Genomic DNA, 15,896 nt, shown 5'->3' on the forward strand with positions numbered 1-15,896 from the left:
TTGACCACTGGGTCGTTATGGCCTAAATTTTATAAATTGTCTTATAATGTCTATGTAATAAAATTTTCTATTTTTTTGTAAATTTTGCTTTTGATTGATCTTTCCGCACCTTAAAACTCCAATTTTGTGCTCTTTGGGTATATATTATTTAGGTACATTTTTTAAGTATAACTCCAGCAAAAACATTTTTTTTTTACATTTTGTGGATAGCATAGCCATAGCATAACACCCCTGTAATTTTTATTTTGCTGTCTATGCCTTGGTGAAAAGATTTCACCTCACTTTCTGTCCCTGTGACAATTGGATTTTGAACATTTTGGGTGTTCGTGGAAACAAGGAATGGTGATAAGCTTCAGTGGAGACACCTTTTTTCTCATGATAACTCATATGTAAGTTGGATGTATGTCATTCGGGAACTGACTGTATTTGTGTGAAAAAATAATTATAAAAATGTAATTTGCATACAGTGTTGCATGACTGCACAATTGCCAGTTAAAATAGTGAAGTGCTGAATAGCAAAAAAAAAGCTCTGGTCATGAAGGGGGTAAAATCTTCTGGATCTGAGGTGGTTAAAGTATATGAAACCTAATTGTATTACAGTAATACATTAGGAGAGTTCAATTGGGCTTTAATGAGTCTATTACTAGAGCTTTCCTACATGTGTCAGTATATAAATATATGGATACTTGTAGTCTTAGTAGACCTATAATTTGGGGATTGACAGTAATTATAATGCCCTCTTTCTATACTCCATAAAGGTGGATGCTGTAGCTTGGCATATCCTTGTTGTATTTTGCAGAGGCTTCCAATGACCCCTACTAAATGTCATAATCATTTGAAGCTTCCCCGTGACAAGGAGCAGCATTCAGAAGCTCCCACTGTGCACTGATTCCAGCAAGACTGCATCATTATGGCATTGGTGCTTGTGAAAGCAGACATCAGCATTCATTGTGTCTCTTAAGAGGTTATAATTTTTATTACAGAATTTATGTTTTAAACACTCTTTCTCAGCATAGAATATTTTGTAACCTTCAGCTTTATTTGCACATAAAACTTGATAATACCACTGAGCTACCCAACATCTTAAAATCGTCTTTAACATGTAGCAAAATATTTTTCCATACAAACGATGTAATGTCATTCGATACATTGGAAAGAATTTGAGGACGAGTAAAATAATCATCAGTGTCAGAATAACTGTAGTATATTTTATTGCCAAAATACTGAAAATCTGTTCAGGAGGCATAAAAACAGTTTTATTATTTCTTATGATAAGAATAACAAGCTTTTTAGGAATGTCAAATTATTGGTATTAATAACAAATGATAGCAACGGTGCATCCATATTTCATGCATACCTAACTGAAGACACATTTTGTCATAGCAAAAGGGGAAAAAAAAGTGCTATTATGTTGTCATAGTTGTCATAGTTCAACATTAAATACAAAGACGGGAAACAAAGAAAAGGGTTTGGTAATAAGAAAATATATGTCCCAAAATCTTTATTAAACACTGTACAGAACAATATATTGCACTTGAAATTAGACCATAAATATGTACAAAAAACGTATTTTACAAACTTTATTTCTTAATTTATAAATCTCTAATAACACTCAAGACCCATTATTGATTAACACGACAAATGTACTGGAATATTTGTATACAGTAGTTCTCATCTAACATTCACTAATACAAGCCATGTGACTAAAAGTTTGCATAGGAAGTGGTTTGGAAGCTAAGAGAACATTTGATCACTGAGAAAAGTCTAACTTGGGAGATGACCTACCATACTGAGTACAATACACGCCAGCCCAGCACACATGTGTCTGGGGGTTTTGATGTTGATACAGGTTCAATGCTGTACTATAAAAATACGTTTTAATAAATCACCTTCCATATAGAGTGCTGTGAAGAGGTCCTAAAGGATTGTACATGGGAACGCCATTAGCCTAGTGCACTGCTTAAAAACTCTAATGGTTCATTCCACCTAAAGCTGATATCTAGTAGTAAGTCACGGTCAACTGTTGTTCTGTAACATGAAGCCATTTTACAACTTGTCTAAGCCCCTTTTCAGGAAAATACCCCAGCATTTGTAAAGGCAGATGTTATTGTCCAAGAACAGGGTGGGAGGTGTGAAAATTGTGGAACCACCCTGTACTAGCTACATAATCTCATCCTTAGTGTGAGAAAGGCTTCACATGTGTTAATCCTTCGATTCACATGGCCCAAGATGTGAATTGTTGTCAAAACCCACAGCTAGAAACAGTAAAAGCCATTGAGCGGGCCTTGTACCACTGTCTCTATCTTGGGGAAGCTACACCGTGCCTGTATGGATTCCCTAAGTTACACAAGGAAGGTGTCCATCTAAGACCAATTGTCAGCAACATCAGCTTTGATAATTGTGGTTTCACAATTTTCATACCTCCCATTCTGTACTTGGACAATAACATCTGCTCTTCCATGGTGATTGGATCAAGGTGTCTGTGCTACCTGTGTGGATATAACTGCTGGAGTATTTTCCTGACACTCATTAGAACTGAAGAAATGTCTTGGATAAGCTATGAAACATCTTCAAGTTTACAGGGAAAATGCAGATGAATATGACTAACTACTACTAGATATACTCTGACCTGGATACATGAGAACCTTCACAAACACCTAAAGCGGATGTTTCCAAATTTAGGTAAAAGTTGTCAGGATACAACACACACGTCTCTCCATACCAGATTGGTTTTTAAATACATATGGGGGGATGGGGTAGGGGAGTAATTCAAAAAGTTTATTTTATGCTGACATACAGACTTGGGAATGCTGGGGTGGGTGATCCTTTTACTGGCATACCTGAGAAATATAAGGACAAAGCAGGTGATATACCACACTATCGTCCACCTAAGTCAGTTTTTACATACACATATGTAGATTTTTCTGATTTCCAACTTTTTTTACTTTTAAAGGCACATGCCATACATTTAGAACTTAGTCTATCTTTTGCAAAAAATAAAAATAAAAAATGCAACCACGTTTGCATATAAAATGCTTTTTTTTTTTTTACAACTGAGCCTACAAAGCTTTGTATTGTGATCAGTGGACCTTGGCTGCAATTTACAGGCTCCTGCAGACACTTCCTCCAGATCCTTGTCCATACCAAGGAAGGTACTTTCAATTAGAGCAGTGGTTCCCAAACTTTTATATGCCCCACACTCCAAAGAAATGTATGATTCATTTTTTCACCTCCTACAAAAGTAGCATCACATTTGAGGATTAAGAAGCCTAATTGCTCATTTTGAAACTACAAATAATACTACGGTTGAACAAATTGTTCAAATGTTTTGAGTAACACAATATACAACGATTATGTCAGATTTTGCATTATAATGCTCTTAGAAGCAATGCTCTGATCAGTTACTTACTTTAATTACAGTATATGTTAATTGTTATTCTCTGCTTTTGATTAAATAAACAATGAGATCTGCTATCTACACAACCATCTACTACCACTGCTCAAGGTACACTGCCAACCACTCTTTGTTGCACCCCCTGAAATGACATCTTGTACCCGCTGGGGATGTGGGCACCCCAGACTGTGAACCCTTGGGTTAGAGAGCTGGAGGAGGTGTTAATGGACTACAGGTGTGGTAATCACAGCACTTTTGTTCCACTGATAACTACAATTCCCTCTGCAACGGTGGGAGACGGAACTTGTAGTTAAAGGCTAGAACATGTTTTAGAACATGTTACATGCTCTAAAAGATGGAGTTAGCCTTTAACTTTAAACCTTATGCAAATGAAAGAAGTCCTATATCCTCTGTTTTCATTGGTAGTCTTAGGCTAAGTTCACACTATGCTGGTTTCCCTGTGGCCATATTTGCATGGGCACAGCAGTCCATTTATTCAGTCCAGCACGGGAAAAGGGGCTGCAGTTTCCAGGGCATTGATGTGCCATTAAGAATGCTAACAGATGCATGTTTTTGCTGTGGGTGCTGGAAAGCATGCCATTTACACTCAGTTCTGCACCCACAGACGTTTGGACCTAGCCCTATATAATAGAAAACAAAGACAACTGACAGAAAGCTATGCTAGCCAGTTACAAAATAGTAGGAAAAGGAATTTAGTCATTAGTTCCACACAGAGTAAAACAGTTGTTTCTAGGGGATTTAATTTGTAGTCATTTCTCACAATTTGGAACTGCTAGGCAGGGTAATAGGGTAATAAAAAGTGAAATATTTATTTTGTTTTCTTTTCTTTATGTAGTCTCTCAAGGTAAAAATGGGAACGTTAACATTCTAATTGTTGCAATGGAAGATGAACTTCATGAATAGAGCTCCTTCTAAATATTTCTCTCTTATCTCTAGACACATCATTCTGTAGACACACTAGAAACCAAACTGAACAACATGAGAACAGTTGCCTTCACATGCATAAATGAATAAGCTAAGCATTATATAGTATTGTCATAGTTCATTATTCCACTGCTTTGACTAAGAATATTTACTTTATAAACAGGGGCCTTTTACTTTCGGGGTGTATTTACAAAAAATATTGCATAACTAGTCGGCCAGCAAAACTGTTAGTGCATTCATTCTGTGCAAATTTATTGCTGTCCTTCTAACTCCTCTACAGGTTGAATGTTATTCACACATAAAAAATAGAGTGGTGCAGGAAAATACTGCATTATGTTCACTATACAAATCTGAGGATCATAAGAAATAAGTATCAGATCCATCTAGTAGCCATAATGTGGTATAAAGCATGGTTATCCAAACTTTTCAATACGAGAGCCACATAATATATTTTACAAATACTAATGGGCCGAAATAAATGACTGAATAAAATTGAAATGAATAAATACATTTTAGTAGGAGTTTTTTTAAATCAGCATGATATGAGAACAACGGAGAAAGAACTTCATTAAAACAAAGCAAAGAAGTTCCAGATAAACTTGCACACATCAGAACCTCATATGATTGTCCATATCAGAATCCCCCCTTGGGTCAGGATCCCCATGAAAGTCCCCCGCTTACATAAGAGTCCACCCTTGCACACTATTGTGAATGCTGGGGCATCATCCACAGTTCTAGCAACCAACAGCGGTACAAAGACACAATGGCACAGCTGGGGGGAACCTGTGCTGGAGACCAGAGGGGAAGGTAGCTGTGGAAGTTGGGGAGAAATGGAGACCATAAGTTGACCTGAAGACCTGTGTGAGAGGTCACTGATTCTACATAAAACCTTGCAGCGGGCCGTATTTGGCCAATGGCGGGTAGATTGGAGACCTCTGCTGTAGAGGGAATAAAAGGGGAACATTCAATTTTGTCCCATGTACACAGAACAAATAAACCAGCAGTTTGGCTGGCAAATTAACTATGCATTTTTTTTTTTATAAACACACCCTTTAATGTAGGAGACGTCTAGGAAAAGTGCAATAACCCCCAGGAATAGGTCAGAATACTTCTTTTTACTGAGCTCCCTTTAGAAAACTGACAACGTATTGGTTGTCCTACTCAGTGAACCTGTACCTTTGTACGCAACTGTGGTTCAGTCACTCGTACTGTGATAAAATATGGCACCAACTGACAGAATTAATACTGCTAATAGATTGACACTCATTTTATACCACGCGCACACACGCACACACACACACTCACATAATATATGCTCACCACAACAGATACTATTGCTGCAGTGCTAGATTTAAACTTATAGAATACCTTGGATATTGTGAATTACCGTACTCTTCTATGCAGGTAGTAAAGGATGTTGAGTGGGTGGTTGAGTTATGTAGCCACTTATGGCAACAAACCCCACCAAAATAAAAGTAATACTTATACATTAAAACATTTGGCAAAGTATTTGCCAATTGAAATTTGTGAAGAATCAGTTATTGTTCAATGTGTTTTTGCAATAGCCGGAACAATTATTTAATTAATTGTTCAGATCTGTATAGAATGACACAAGAAACATAGCTGTGTAGTAGCATGGCCATATATTTACTAAGCCCAAACCTACTGCAGCCACAGAGCATACAGCAAGACTAGCTAGTGCTAGTAAATACAGCATGAGTCTGTATTCTATACATATCCAACCTTCATACAGCCTTCACATCGGGTTATACAGCTGAAGACTCTCTATCCTTCTACAATGATGTACTATAACAATTTACAGAAATGCTTCTCTCCATCAAATGAACCTTTGATGTTGCGTCAGTTAATTTCACTCTCCCTTTTGTAACTCTATTCAATGGAAATCCCCATACTGCATGAAAACATAAGCTGCTTAGTTCATGTGTACAAACAAAGTAAACTAGCAGAAGTTAAATGGTTAAAAGAAAATCAATTACATGCTCAATTTAAGCTACATAACTTAACACGGACCTTATATAGGTAATTTACTATATTGTGACCCATGCCACAGGCACATGCTTTTTTTAGTACAATTTATCCAAATGTCACAGTGAGCCCATTCAGCATTAAGGTACCGGTATATTGTAAAAAAGCAACATGGCTACTAGACATAAAAACTGGATTATGCAAAATAGGTTTTAAGAATATTATGAATCTATAAAAGCTTCAGATGCTTATCAGTTATGACTTTATTTAATATGGAGTTGTTAAAGCTTGAGAGTGAGATATTTCTCACAGACATCTAATTCCCTGTCTAGTAATTCCATATAATACTGTGAATAGAGAGACCTTAGTCTCTTTTTGCATAAAATGGTGGGTATGAAAGAAGAGGCTACACTACAGTTATAATGTTGATTGACATTCTTTGTAGCTATAGGAAACTTTTTTAAAGTTTGCAATTTTGGGTGGGTTTAAAGTTTGCAATTTTAGCTTCTTAACACAACTTATTTTAAAGTTTGAAACTTCAGCTTCTTAACACAACTTATTTTAATGTTGTAAATTTTAGCTTCTTAACACAATGTATTTTAAAGTTTGACTATAACATAATTTATTTTAAAGTTTGTTGGCCCTTCAACATTAGTTATCTAATCCTGTTAACATCTATAAAGCGGGGTTCGGCCATACAGACTATTTATTTCACTTTTAGGTTTATGCTTTTCTGTTTCCAGTGGGCAGCAAGGGTGTTCCATTGAATAGACCTCTAAATTCTAAATATTTAACCTAAATGTACAAACTTTTTACAAGTTTTTGAGGATCCTTCTCATCTCTTCAGTTTACCGCAGAGCACGGTTTTTCAGGAGAAGTTACGCTCCGTTACACGATTCACAACATCTCTGTTTGTAGAGCTCTAATAAGCACAGCTTAAGCTGTTTTACAAATGTACAGTAGTGAGTTGTATCCTTGCATTCTCCTTCTGTAAAATAAAAGATCTAATTAAAACACAACGGTGGAAAAATAAGGCACAGCATACTGCAGAACATAACACCATGTTAAAGTGTAGCCATCACTTACAATGAGAACAAGCATTTTGAATGAATATGCGGAGGAACTTTGATTATATCATAATAACAGTCATACAACTAGTTCTTGTGGAATTTACAGGCTGGAATATATATGTCTCTGCTGTTTGCTGGTGATGGGTGCACTTTACTCGTGTCGCGAGTAGTGCTCTTTTCTGGCAATTATACACATCTGTTAGGGAGATTTTGTTTTAAATACAATTGTCAATGATTGTAATAGCCAAATATTTGCATACTTCCACAGGACGTAATATTGCAGCGTTGCCAAGTCATGGGCCTCCGTTTCCACACGCAGTATTGATCAGCCAAGACTTTGCCGTTCTTCCTATGCACACAGTCTACTTTCCGAGACTGAAAACCATTTCCACATGCTGCAGTGCACGGTCTCCAGGGGCCTGTCCTCCAGTACACATCGCACATCTCCGAAGAACAGTCCCTTCTGGAAGCAGGCCTGGGGATAAAACACACCACAAAACATTTCCCTTTAGTATTCCAGCTTCCAAAACAGCACATACAAAGTCAAGGCTTTGCTGCAAGATAGCATCACAAAGACAAAGGGGTTGATTTAGTATTAGAGTAGAGGCTCTTCACTTAGCAAATAGAATCTAAGCAAACAAGGTGAAACTCTGTTTGATTTGAATACCTAGTCATGTGCTAGCAAAAGCCCTGCCTTTTTTTAATTCCCCCTAGCACATGAATGGGTATTCATAGCATCACCTTATCTGTAACTAAACTAAATCTCAATCAGCATGAACTATTTTTTAATCCTTATGTTGCTAGCATTAATAAACAGATAGGAAGGTATATTATATTTACTTGTTTTCATTTTTATTTTATTTTTACACTTTTTCAGTTGCTTCCTGGTTTCTGACCTAGGTCAAAATGATATCATACATCCTAGGAGGGGGAGAAGGGGGAAGGGCTTCCTCCCCTCCTAGGATGTATGACATAATTTTGGCCTAGGCCAGAATGTCTGAACAACTGAGCTAAGGACAGATGTATTCCATAAAGTAAGTTCTACATGAATAATCTGACCTTGCTCAAGAGGTCCGTGGCTAGAAATGCTAGAGGGGTGTTTTTCAAATTGATTTACAACAAAATTAGGCATTGAGGCATGGATGTACGGGTGAGTTTGCTGTGAATATTAAAAATGAATTAAACAGTGTTTTCAGTTTGTGGTGCTCAGATACAGTTTAGATTCACTTTAACTCTGCATTAACTTTGTTATGTGAACAGCCATTACATCAACTCTCCTGTTACCAACCAAAACAGTATTTGAGATAATATAATGTTGAATTATACAAGGAAAGCTGTATGTATGCAAGTCTAGTTATTTACAAAAAAGGACAAGGCTTTGCAGTTTTTTTTTAACTGATAACACTTATTAACTGGGGTCTATGCACACTGGCTTAAAAATGGCTGCTTTTACAGGAGTTTGGTTTCTGTGTGTAGAACCAGCTCAATGTTATCCATAGGCGTGCGCAGGCTGTGTGCCAGGTGTGCCTGGGCACACCCTAATCACTATGTGCAGTGCCGATTCCCCCTACTGCCTGGACTTCCTCAAGTATTGGGCCCTCCCCCTACCCTACAGTGCTGCTGGCTTCTCTCCTCTTCTCTCCCCCTGGCTGTTGCGGGGGATGTTTCAGGGTGGAGAGCGGGGAAATGGGCTAGTAAATATGTAATGGAGACTAATTGTTTAAGGGCCGGTTCACACTGCTGCAAATTTGAGCCGTTGCGGTCGCTCTAATTCGCAAGTCATTTAAATTACATAGTTTTCCATTAGTGCAGTTCACATCAATGTGTTGCGAATCTAAGCTGCGTACAAAAAGGGTCCTGTGCGAGTTTGATCCATGTGTGATGCGAATTCAGCTCCATAGACTGCAATTGAACTCGCAATGAAAACGCAATTGTACATTCACATCACTGCGATATTCATTTTTTTTATATGGCTGGCCAGACATAAAATCGCGATCCCCTTCAAATTTGACAACCAATTTGTAATATTTGCCATAGAATCGCAGTAGATTCGCCAGAACACATAAAGAATTTGCAACAAAAATTCGCAATGCAAATGGATCAAATTTGTGCAAAATTCGCACCGCAGCAGCGTGAACCGGCCCTAAAGGTGTATTCTGAGTTTCAGAATACTCTGGTGTCTTCAGTCTTCACTCTTTTCTTGAACTAAGGCTACCATTTCTACCACACACTTCCAGGAGTTTCAGATGCCTGGGCCCACACTTCTTGCTGCGGTTTCTTCTGCTGGTCCTTACATTGCTATAGGACACAGTGGCGGCATATGGTCCGATGCATGTAGCTACAGTGTGCAGTAGAGGGCCAAGCATCCGCCACTCCAAGAGGTGTAGATACTCTGCAACAGAGAGAAAATTGCAGTTGATGCCTACTGCAAAGGTAAGTATATTTCCATTATCCAGAATAGATTGCATATAAAGGTGTATAATATCAGAATAGATTTTTTATTTAAACTCCAATACAACAATAATGTTTGCTGAAGGTTACCAGCAGGTATGCAGGCTTCTAGTTAGTTCACAGCATGTATGTGAGGAGGGGCAACATTTGCATCAAACTGCATTGGTATTATGACTAGATGTTTGCCCATTACACAGAGAAGAATTACCTTGATGAAAACAGCCTTACTCTTTCTGTTACAGGCCCAAAATATTATGAATCGTTAGTTTCCTATCCAAAAATAAAAAGCCTACATGCACCAGTTCTACATATTCATTAATACAATTTTGTTTTGGTGTCCTCTTTTAAGATCCGAAAATACAGCAATACAGAGGGGGAAGTTTTCCATCTCATAGTCTACCCTTGCAGACCCTTATTTTGCATCTGAGCTCCATTATATATGACCGAACAGACTTTGGGGTTGATTTTCTTAAGGCAACTAGAATGTGCACTTTGCAAAGTGCAGTTGCACTCTGCAAGTGCAAGTGCTCCAGAGCTTAGTAAACGAGGTAAAGCTTTACTTTGCAAAGAATACCCAAATTACATGCTAGACAAATTTTTAAAAAAACCTGCATTTTTAAATGATTGGATGATGAAAGTCAGCAGAGCTTCTGTTCATTCACTAAGCTCTGGAACAACTGCTTTTAGTAAATCAACCCCTTTCATTTCCAATTAAGGGGTTTCAGGTGGTAGAAATATTTACAAATATTATCTAAAGCAAAAGAGAATATAGCTATATATCTATGTGGATACTGTCAGGCCCAGCGGTAGCTGGCAGCAGAGTTAAAGTGACACTAAACCCTCCTATCCTTTACAGCCAAGGAAGCTGTCATCTTATGCAGCGTACACACAGGCGGACTTTTTGACCGGACTGGTCCGACGGTCTATCCGATGGACTTTCGGCGGACTTCCGACGGACTTTCCAAACGAACGGACTTGCCTACACAAGATCACACCAAAGTCCGACGGATTCGTACGTGATGACGTACGACCGGACTAAAATAAGGAAGTTTATAGCCAGTAGCCAATAGCTGCCCTAGCGGCGGTTTTTGTCCATCGGACTAGCATACAGACGAGCGGACTTTTCGACCGGACTTGAGTCCGTCGGAAAGATTTGAAACATGTTTCAAATCTAAAGTCCGTCAGATTTTTGACCAAAAAAGTCCGCTGCAGGTCCGATGGAGCCCACACATGGTCGTTTTTTTCGCCGGATTCGGTCTGTCGGACCAGCCCGGTTGAAAAGTCCGCCCGTGTGAATGCGGCATAAGCCTGCTTGAACTACAATTGCCATGGTGCTACACATGTGATCAGCTATGACATTAGCCATTTTATGGCTTGACAGTTTGGTTGACAGCTGACATAAGCACACTAGTACCTGAAGGCATGCCTTGAATGTAACTGTTTTGGTTAAATCCATGGGTTCCATTCCACTTTCAGGTACACTCAGGTATCAATGTCCAAATACTTTGAGATCAGGTCATGTTCATGTAGTTCTGCCAACTATCTCAGACTACTATGAAGGCAAGTAGTGTGCTGCAGCAGTATACATAGTTTTGTGTTGGAAGTAAATTGAAGATGGGGAGCTAAGGGGCTCTGTAATTATTTCCATTTCATTTCTTTTGGTCCAAACTACTGCTAGAGCTACTCAGTACCCTTACTCTACTGACATGCACTCCAAAAAAGAAACAGCAGCTTCCACCATCTAAAGCTTCTGCATTCTTGTCTGTGAAAGGGACAAGTATGCTTTCATTATATGGATACAAAGTTTTGTTATAGTCTGTAATGTCAAGAGTAAGCAACACTAGAATTCTTAGATTGAATAGTATTCCATTTTTTTCCCCCAGATACATATAGATTATGCATTCTAGATGTTTGTAAGCCTTCCATTTTAACGTCAAGGATTGTGACTGTACAGCATTTAACTAAGACATTAAATGTTACAAATCTCTTTGAGTGGTGAAAGCCATAAAGGCCTTCAGATGATCTTACCAGAACATCATAACAGCTAAATGACAGAAAAAAACAATCTGCCGTTTTTTGGACATGTACAATTTTTCCACCATAAAATTGGCATGCCCGTGAGTATTACATCTGTAATATGTTACTGGCTTCTTAACTTTAGATGGATTCAAATACCTCTTCCTTCTATCACAGTAAGTGTCTGGCACCACGGTTCCATTCCGGTTCTGACACACAATGTGCCGATGCTGTAAGCCCATTCCTTGTCCGGTGCAGCGATTAAAACACTGAAACAAAAAGACAATGTTCAGACTGAATACAAGGTCATTCATATTCTTTCTGACTAGCTTAAACCGGATCATACACATATCTTACATCTGGATGGATATTTAAAAGGTAATGTAAGTCAATCAGTTTATTTCTGTGTCTTGAGCAACACTTAGAAAACCTCAGAGTCTTCCCATCTGTACTTTCCAAACACGATAATATTACCTTAAAAACCACAATACTGGAAGTACAATAACTATACGATTATACAGTCCATAGAAATATATTCCAACTTGACAGGCTCTTCTGTTTAAGCAAATCCTTTAAGTTCAAATATCTGTTGTTGTCACTGTCTGACTCTCCAGCACAGGTAAGCGTTTATAACTTTTTACCATTATTTTTATTATTAATTTATACAGTATCCATATTCTCTGCCACACTGTTCAAACTGTAGACATAAAGTATATGGGCCTGTAGCAGGGGTCTCCAAACTTCCTAAACAAAGGGCCAGATTATTGTCCTTTAGATATTAGGGGGGTCAAGCTATGGCCAGTGGAAGGAAAAAAAATGCCCCAGAGTCAGTGGGAATAAACAATGACTCGGGCTTGGGGGTCAGTGGAAGAAACAGTGCTGCATTGTTGTTGTCAGTGGGAGGAATAGTGCCCCACTATTGTTTTCAGTGGGTGTAATAATGCCCCGTTGTTGATGTCAATCCAAGGAATAGTGTCTTATTAGTGGGAGAAAGTGCCCCAAGGGCCAGATAAAGGCAAGCAAAGGGCCACAGTTTTTGAGACCATTGGCCTATAGCAATAAAGTTATAACATCCTGTATACAATACTTTTTTTTAAATACTTGTATTGTTATATTCCCTGTATATTAATCAAGTCTTTGCCAAAAATATCCATTCTCTTTAACTCTTAGGTAAGTTGAGAAAATAATAGAAGGGTTAAACGAGGACACATGATGCAGAGACAAAAAATGTAGAATTAAATTTGATTTATTTTCCCGTCTTTTTTGGGTTGTGCCATGATTTGCCTAGGTTCACATCTCGGCGGGTGTGGGACTGTGTGTAAATCGAATTTGTTCCTGTACCCGCAGCAAAAATGCAGTGCTGTTTAGAAGATGTGTGGGGGTGCCATTATTTCTTAATGGTACCTTCACGTATTGAAAAACAACACGCCTTTTTGGATGTGCAGAAACACAGGGCCATGTGACTGTAATTTTAGAAAAAGTGCAGGGGCCTTTTTCCTGTGTTTCCTATAGGTACCGCTGCTTATTCAAATGAATAGGCTGCTGTACCTGTGCGAATGTGGCCACACAGAAATGGCATAGATGTGGACTGGGCCTACAGTGTAACAATTTTCCCCAATGTGAGTATACAAATTGATAGTTGCTTTTTATTTTCAACATCCTGTTTTGGTTTGCGTTTTCTGGTGGTAGGTCATTAAACTTGATGCAATTTGTTTATTTTACTTTTAGCAATTATCTTACTATAAATGCTGGCTATTTTATGTCATACAGTACAAATTTAGGAAAATGGGACACCCCTAAGGGGCGGTAGCAGGACTTTATTGGATGTGAGGTTGTCACTCAAGTAGACACATACACATTTAAAATATATAGATCATCTTTATTTCTACAAAAAGTTTAAAAACCCATAAATGGGTCACCAAAACATCCCATTTAAAAGCATACAAATATTATACAGGCATAATGCTGAATCAGCGGTTCAATGTGAATCCATATTTGGAGTTACAGCTGGGCTTTTTATTAGCGGGAACGCGGGGGAGCGCACTTCCAGCACCCCCAGCATTGAATGTATGTAATAGCATGGGGTGTGCTGGAGGGTCTATTGATGTTGTCTGCTGGGGGATCTATTGTCACTGGTGGGGATCTGATTTTGTGTGAGGGTCTATTTTTGCTGATGGGGAATCTATTGTTGGGGGGGGTCTTATGTTGCTGCCTGCTGGGAGATCTGTTGTTGTTGCTGGGGGGGGGTCTAATGTTGCTTGGGTGGATATTTTGTTACTGGGTGTGATATTTTGTTGTGGGTGGTTCACTGTTGCTGCAGGGAATCTATTGTTGTTGGGGTGGAGTCCATTGTTGCTGGGGGAGTCTATTGTTGTGTGGGGATCTATTGCTGGGATTCTATTGTTCCTGGCTGCAGGGGATCTATTTTACTGCTTTTCTTCTTATCATTACCATGTTCCATACAGATGATTTAGCACCACAAAATGATACTTGATTCTGTATTCTCTAAAAGGGGCAGTACTGGTAGGTGGGTGGGGGTGGAATCAAGGGACGGTGGTCAGAGGTGGGTAGGGGGCAGAGACAAGGGGTGACTCAGACGGGGGGAGTTCCTGCACCTATTCTCCGAGAAAAAAAGCCTTGAGTTACAGATAGTACATTAGTTCACATTCGTATTCATTACTTAGGTTCCTGTGTAATGAACACGAAGGTGAACTAATGTACTATCTGTAACTCCAAATTTACATTGAACCTCTGATTCAACAATATGCCTGTGTAATACTTGTATGCTTTTAAATGGGATGTTTTAGTGACTCATATATGTTTTTTAACCTTATTGTGCAAATAAGGATGATCAATATATTTTAAATGTGTACGTGTCTACCTGAGCGACAACCTCATATCCAATAAAGTCCTGCTGCCACCCCTTAGGGATGTCCTTTTTTCCTAAATTTGTACCGTCTCCTATAGAATGTGGATGTGATAAGTTGTCCCTAGAACTGGTAACCTTATGTAAAAAACATTTATATCATACAGTGTTTTTTTTTTTTTTGTGTACAGATACTATGGACCTAAACTCTAAAAGACTGCACTAGTATTAATGTATATAGGAACAATGATGGAAGGATGTATCCTTTTACTCCAGAGTGGCCTGACCAACCTGCTAAAATGTCATATGTGGAGGATAGGAACAATCTAAGCTACATTACATATGCAATAATAGAATCTTGTGATGCTCATCCTTGGCAAGCAGCGCAATTATTATAGACAGTGCCACCATCTTTCAATTTCTGGCAAACTACTATTATGAAAGCCTCTGGAGGAATGGGCATGGTTTTTGCACTGTGTACCACATGATCTACCCAGAGGCAGGTTGAAGAACTAATCTGTGTTGGCTTTGTAATTATTCTAACGTGGGGGAAGGAGGGGGGTTGAATTAACCTCTAAAACGAATAATTGGAAATGCATGACAATATATTGGTCAACATTTAGCTAAAGTTTAAATGTAACTGCCTAAAGATGCAGTTTTATTCCATTAAGGTGTTTCCTGTAGAACTTGATAGAAGACGTATATGTTTCTGCAGCGTTCCATAATTGTTTTGATTTTTTACACACGTCTGTGGCAAGTCTGCTCTAAGCTCTGGTCTGTGTTTTTTAATTATACACAACCATCTACCAACAAAAGATGCATAATAGGAGCCAAGTGGTCTTACTCATGTACTGCCTTTGCCAAGGTGGTTTAACACTGTTCTACATTGATGTTTGGATTGGTTCAAGTCCCTAATGAAATACACTATAATGAAAAACCTCTAAAGTAAATTTCCACACACAAAAACATCATGAATTGAATATTGTCTACATCCTTTCAAGTTCAGGTACATGCTGTTTGATAAATGCCCCTTTCTACAAGGTGTGAATAGGCTGTATATTATTGGATGTTTGTGTTAGATTATTGTACACAATTTTATCATTGTACACAGGAAAAAAAAAGCCGGGGATTAGGTGAGCTGCAAGACAATGTGCAAAAGATCTACTAC

General features: G+C 38.4%; 1 protein-coding gene across 2 annotated transcripts in view; it reads right to left on the bottom strand.

Moving 5' to 3' along the window:
• Positions 1 to 1,176: 1,176 nt before the first annotated feature.
• ADAMTSL3 (ADAMTS like 3) overlaps positions 1,177 to 15,896 on the bottom strand; it is a 754,066-nt gene continuing 739,346 nt past the window's right edge. For both annotated transcript variants that reach the window (XM_073618577.1, XM_073618575.1), the window contains 3 exons: positions 12,022 to 12,131; positions 7,656 to 7,870; positions 1,177 to 7,313 (listed from right to left, as the gene is read on the bottom strand). In XM_073618577.1, the coding sequence (XP_073474678.1) occupies positions 7,204 to 7,313; positions 7,656 to 7,870; positions 12,022 to 12,131 (435 nt within the window). In that variant the 3' untranslated portion in view covers positions 1,177 to 7,203. The remainder of the gene's footprint in view (positions 7,314 to 7,655; positions 7,871 to 12,021; positions 12,132 to 15,896) is intronic.

The sequence above is a fragment of the Aquarana catesbeiana genome, linkage group LG03, assembly GCF_042186555.1.
Source record: "Aquarana catesbeiana isolate 2022-GZ linkage group LG03, ASM4218655v1, whole genome shotgun sequence".
Lineage (NCBI taxonomy): Eukaryota > Metazoa > Chordata > Amphibia > Anura > Ranidae > Aquarana > Aquarana catesbeiana.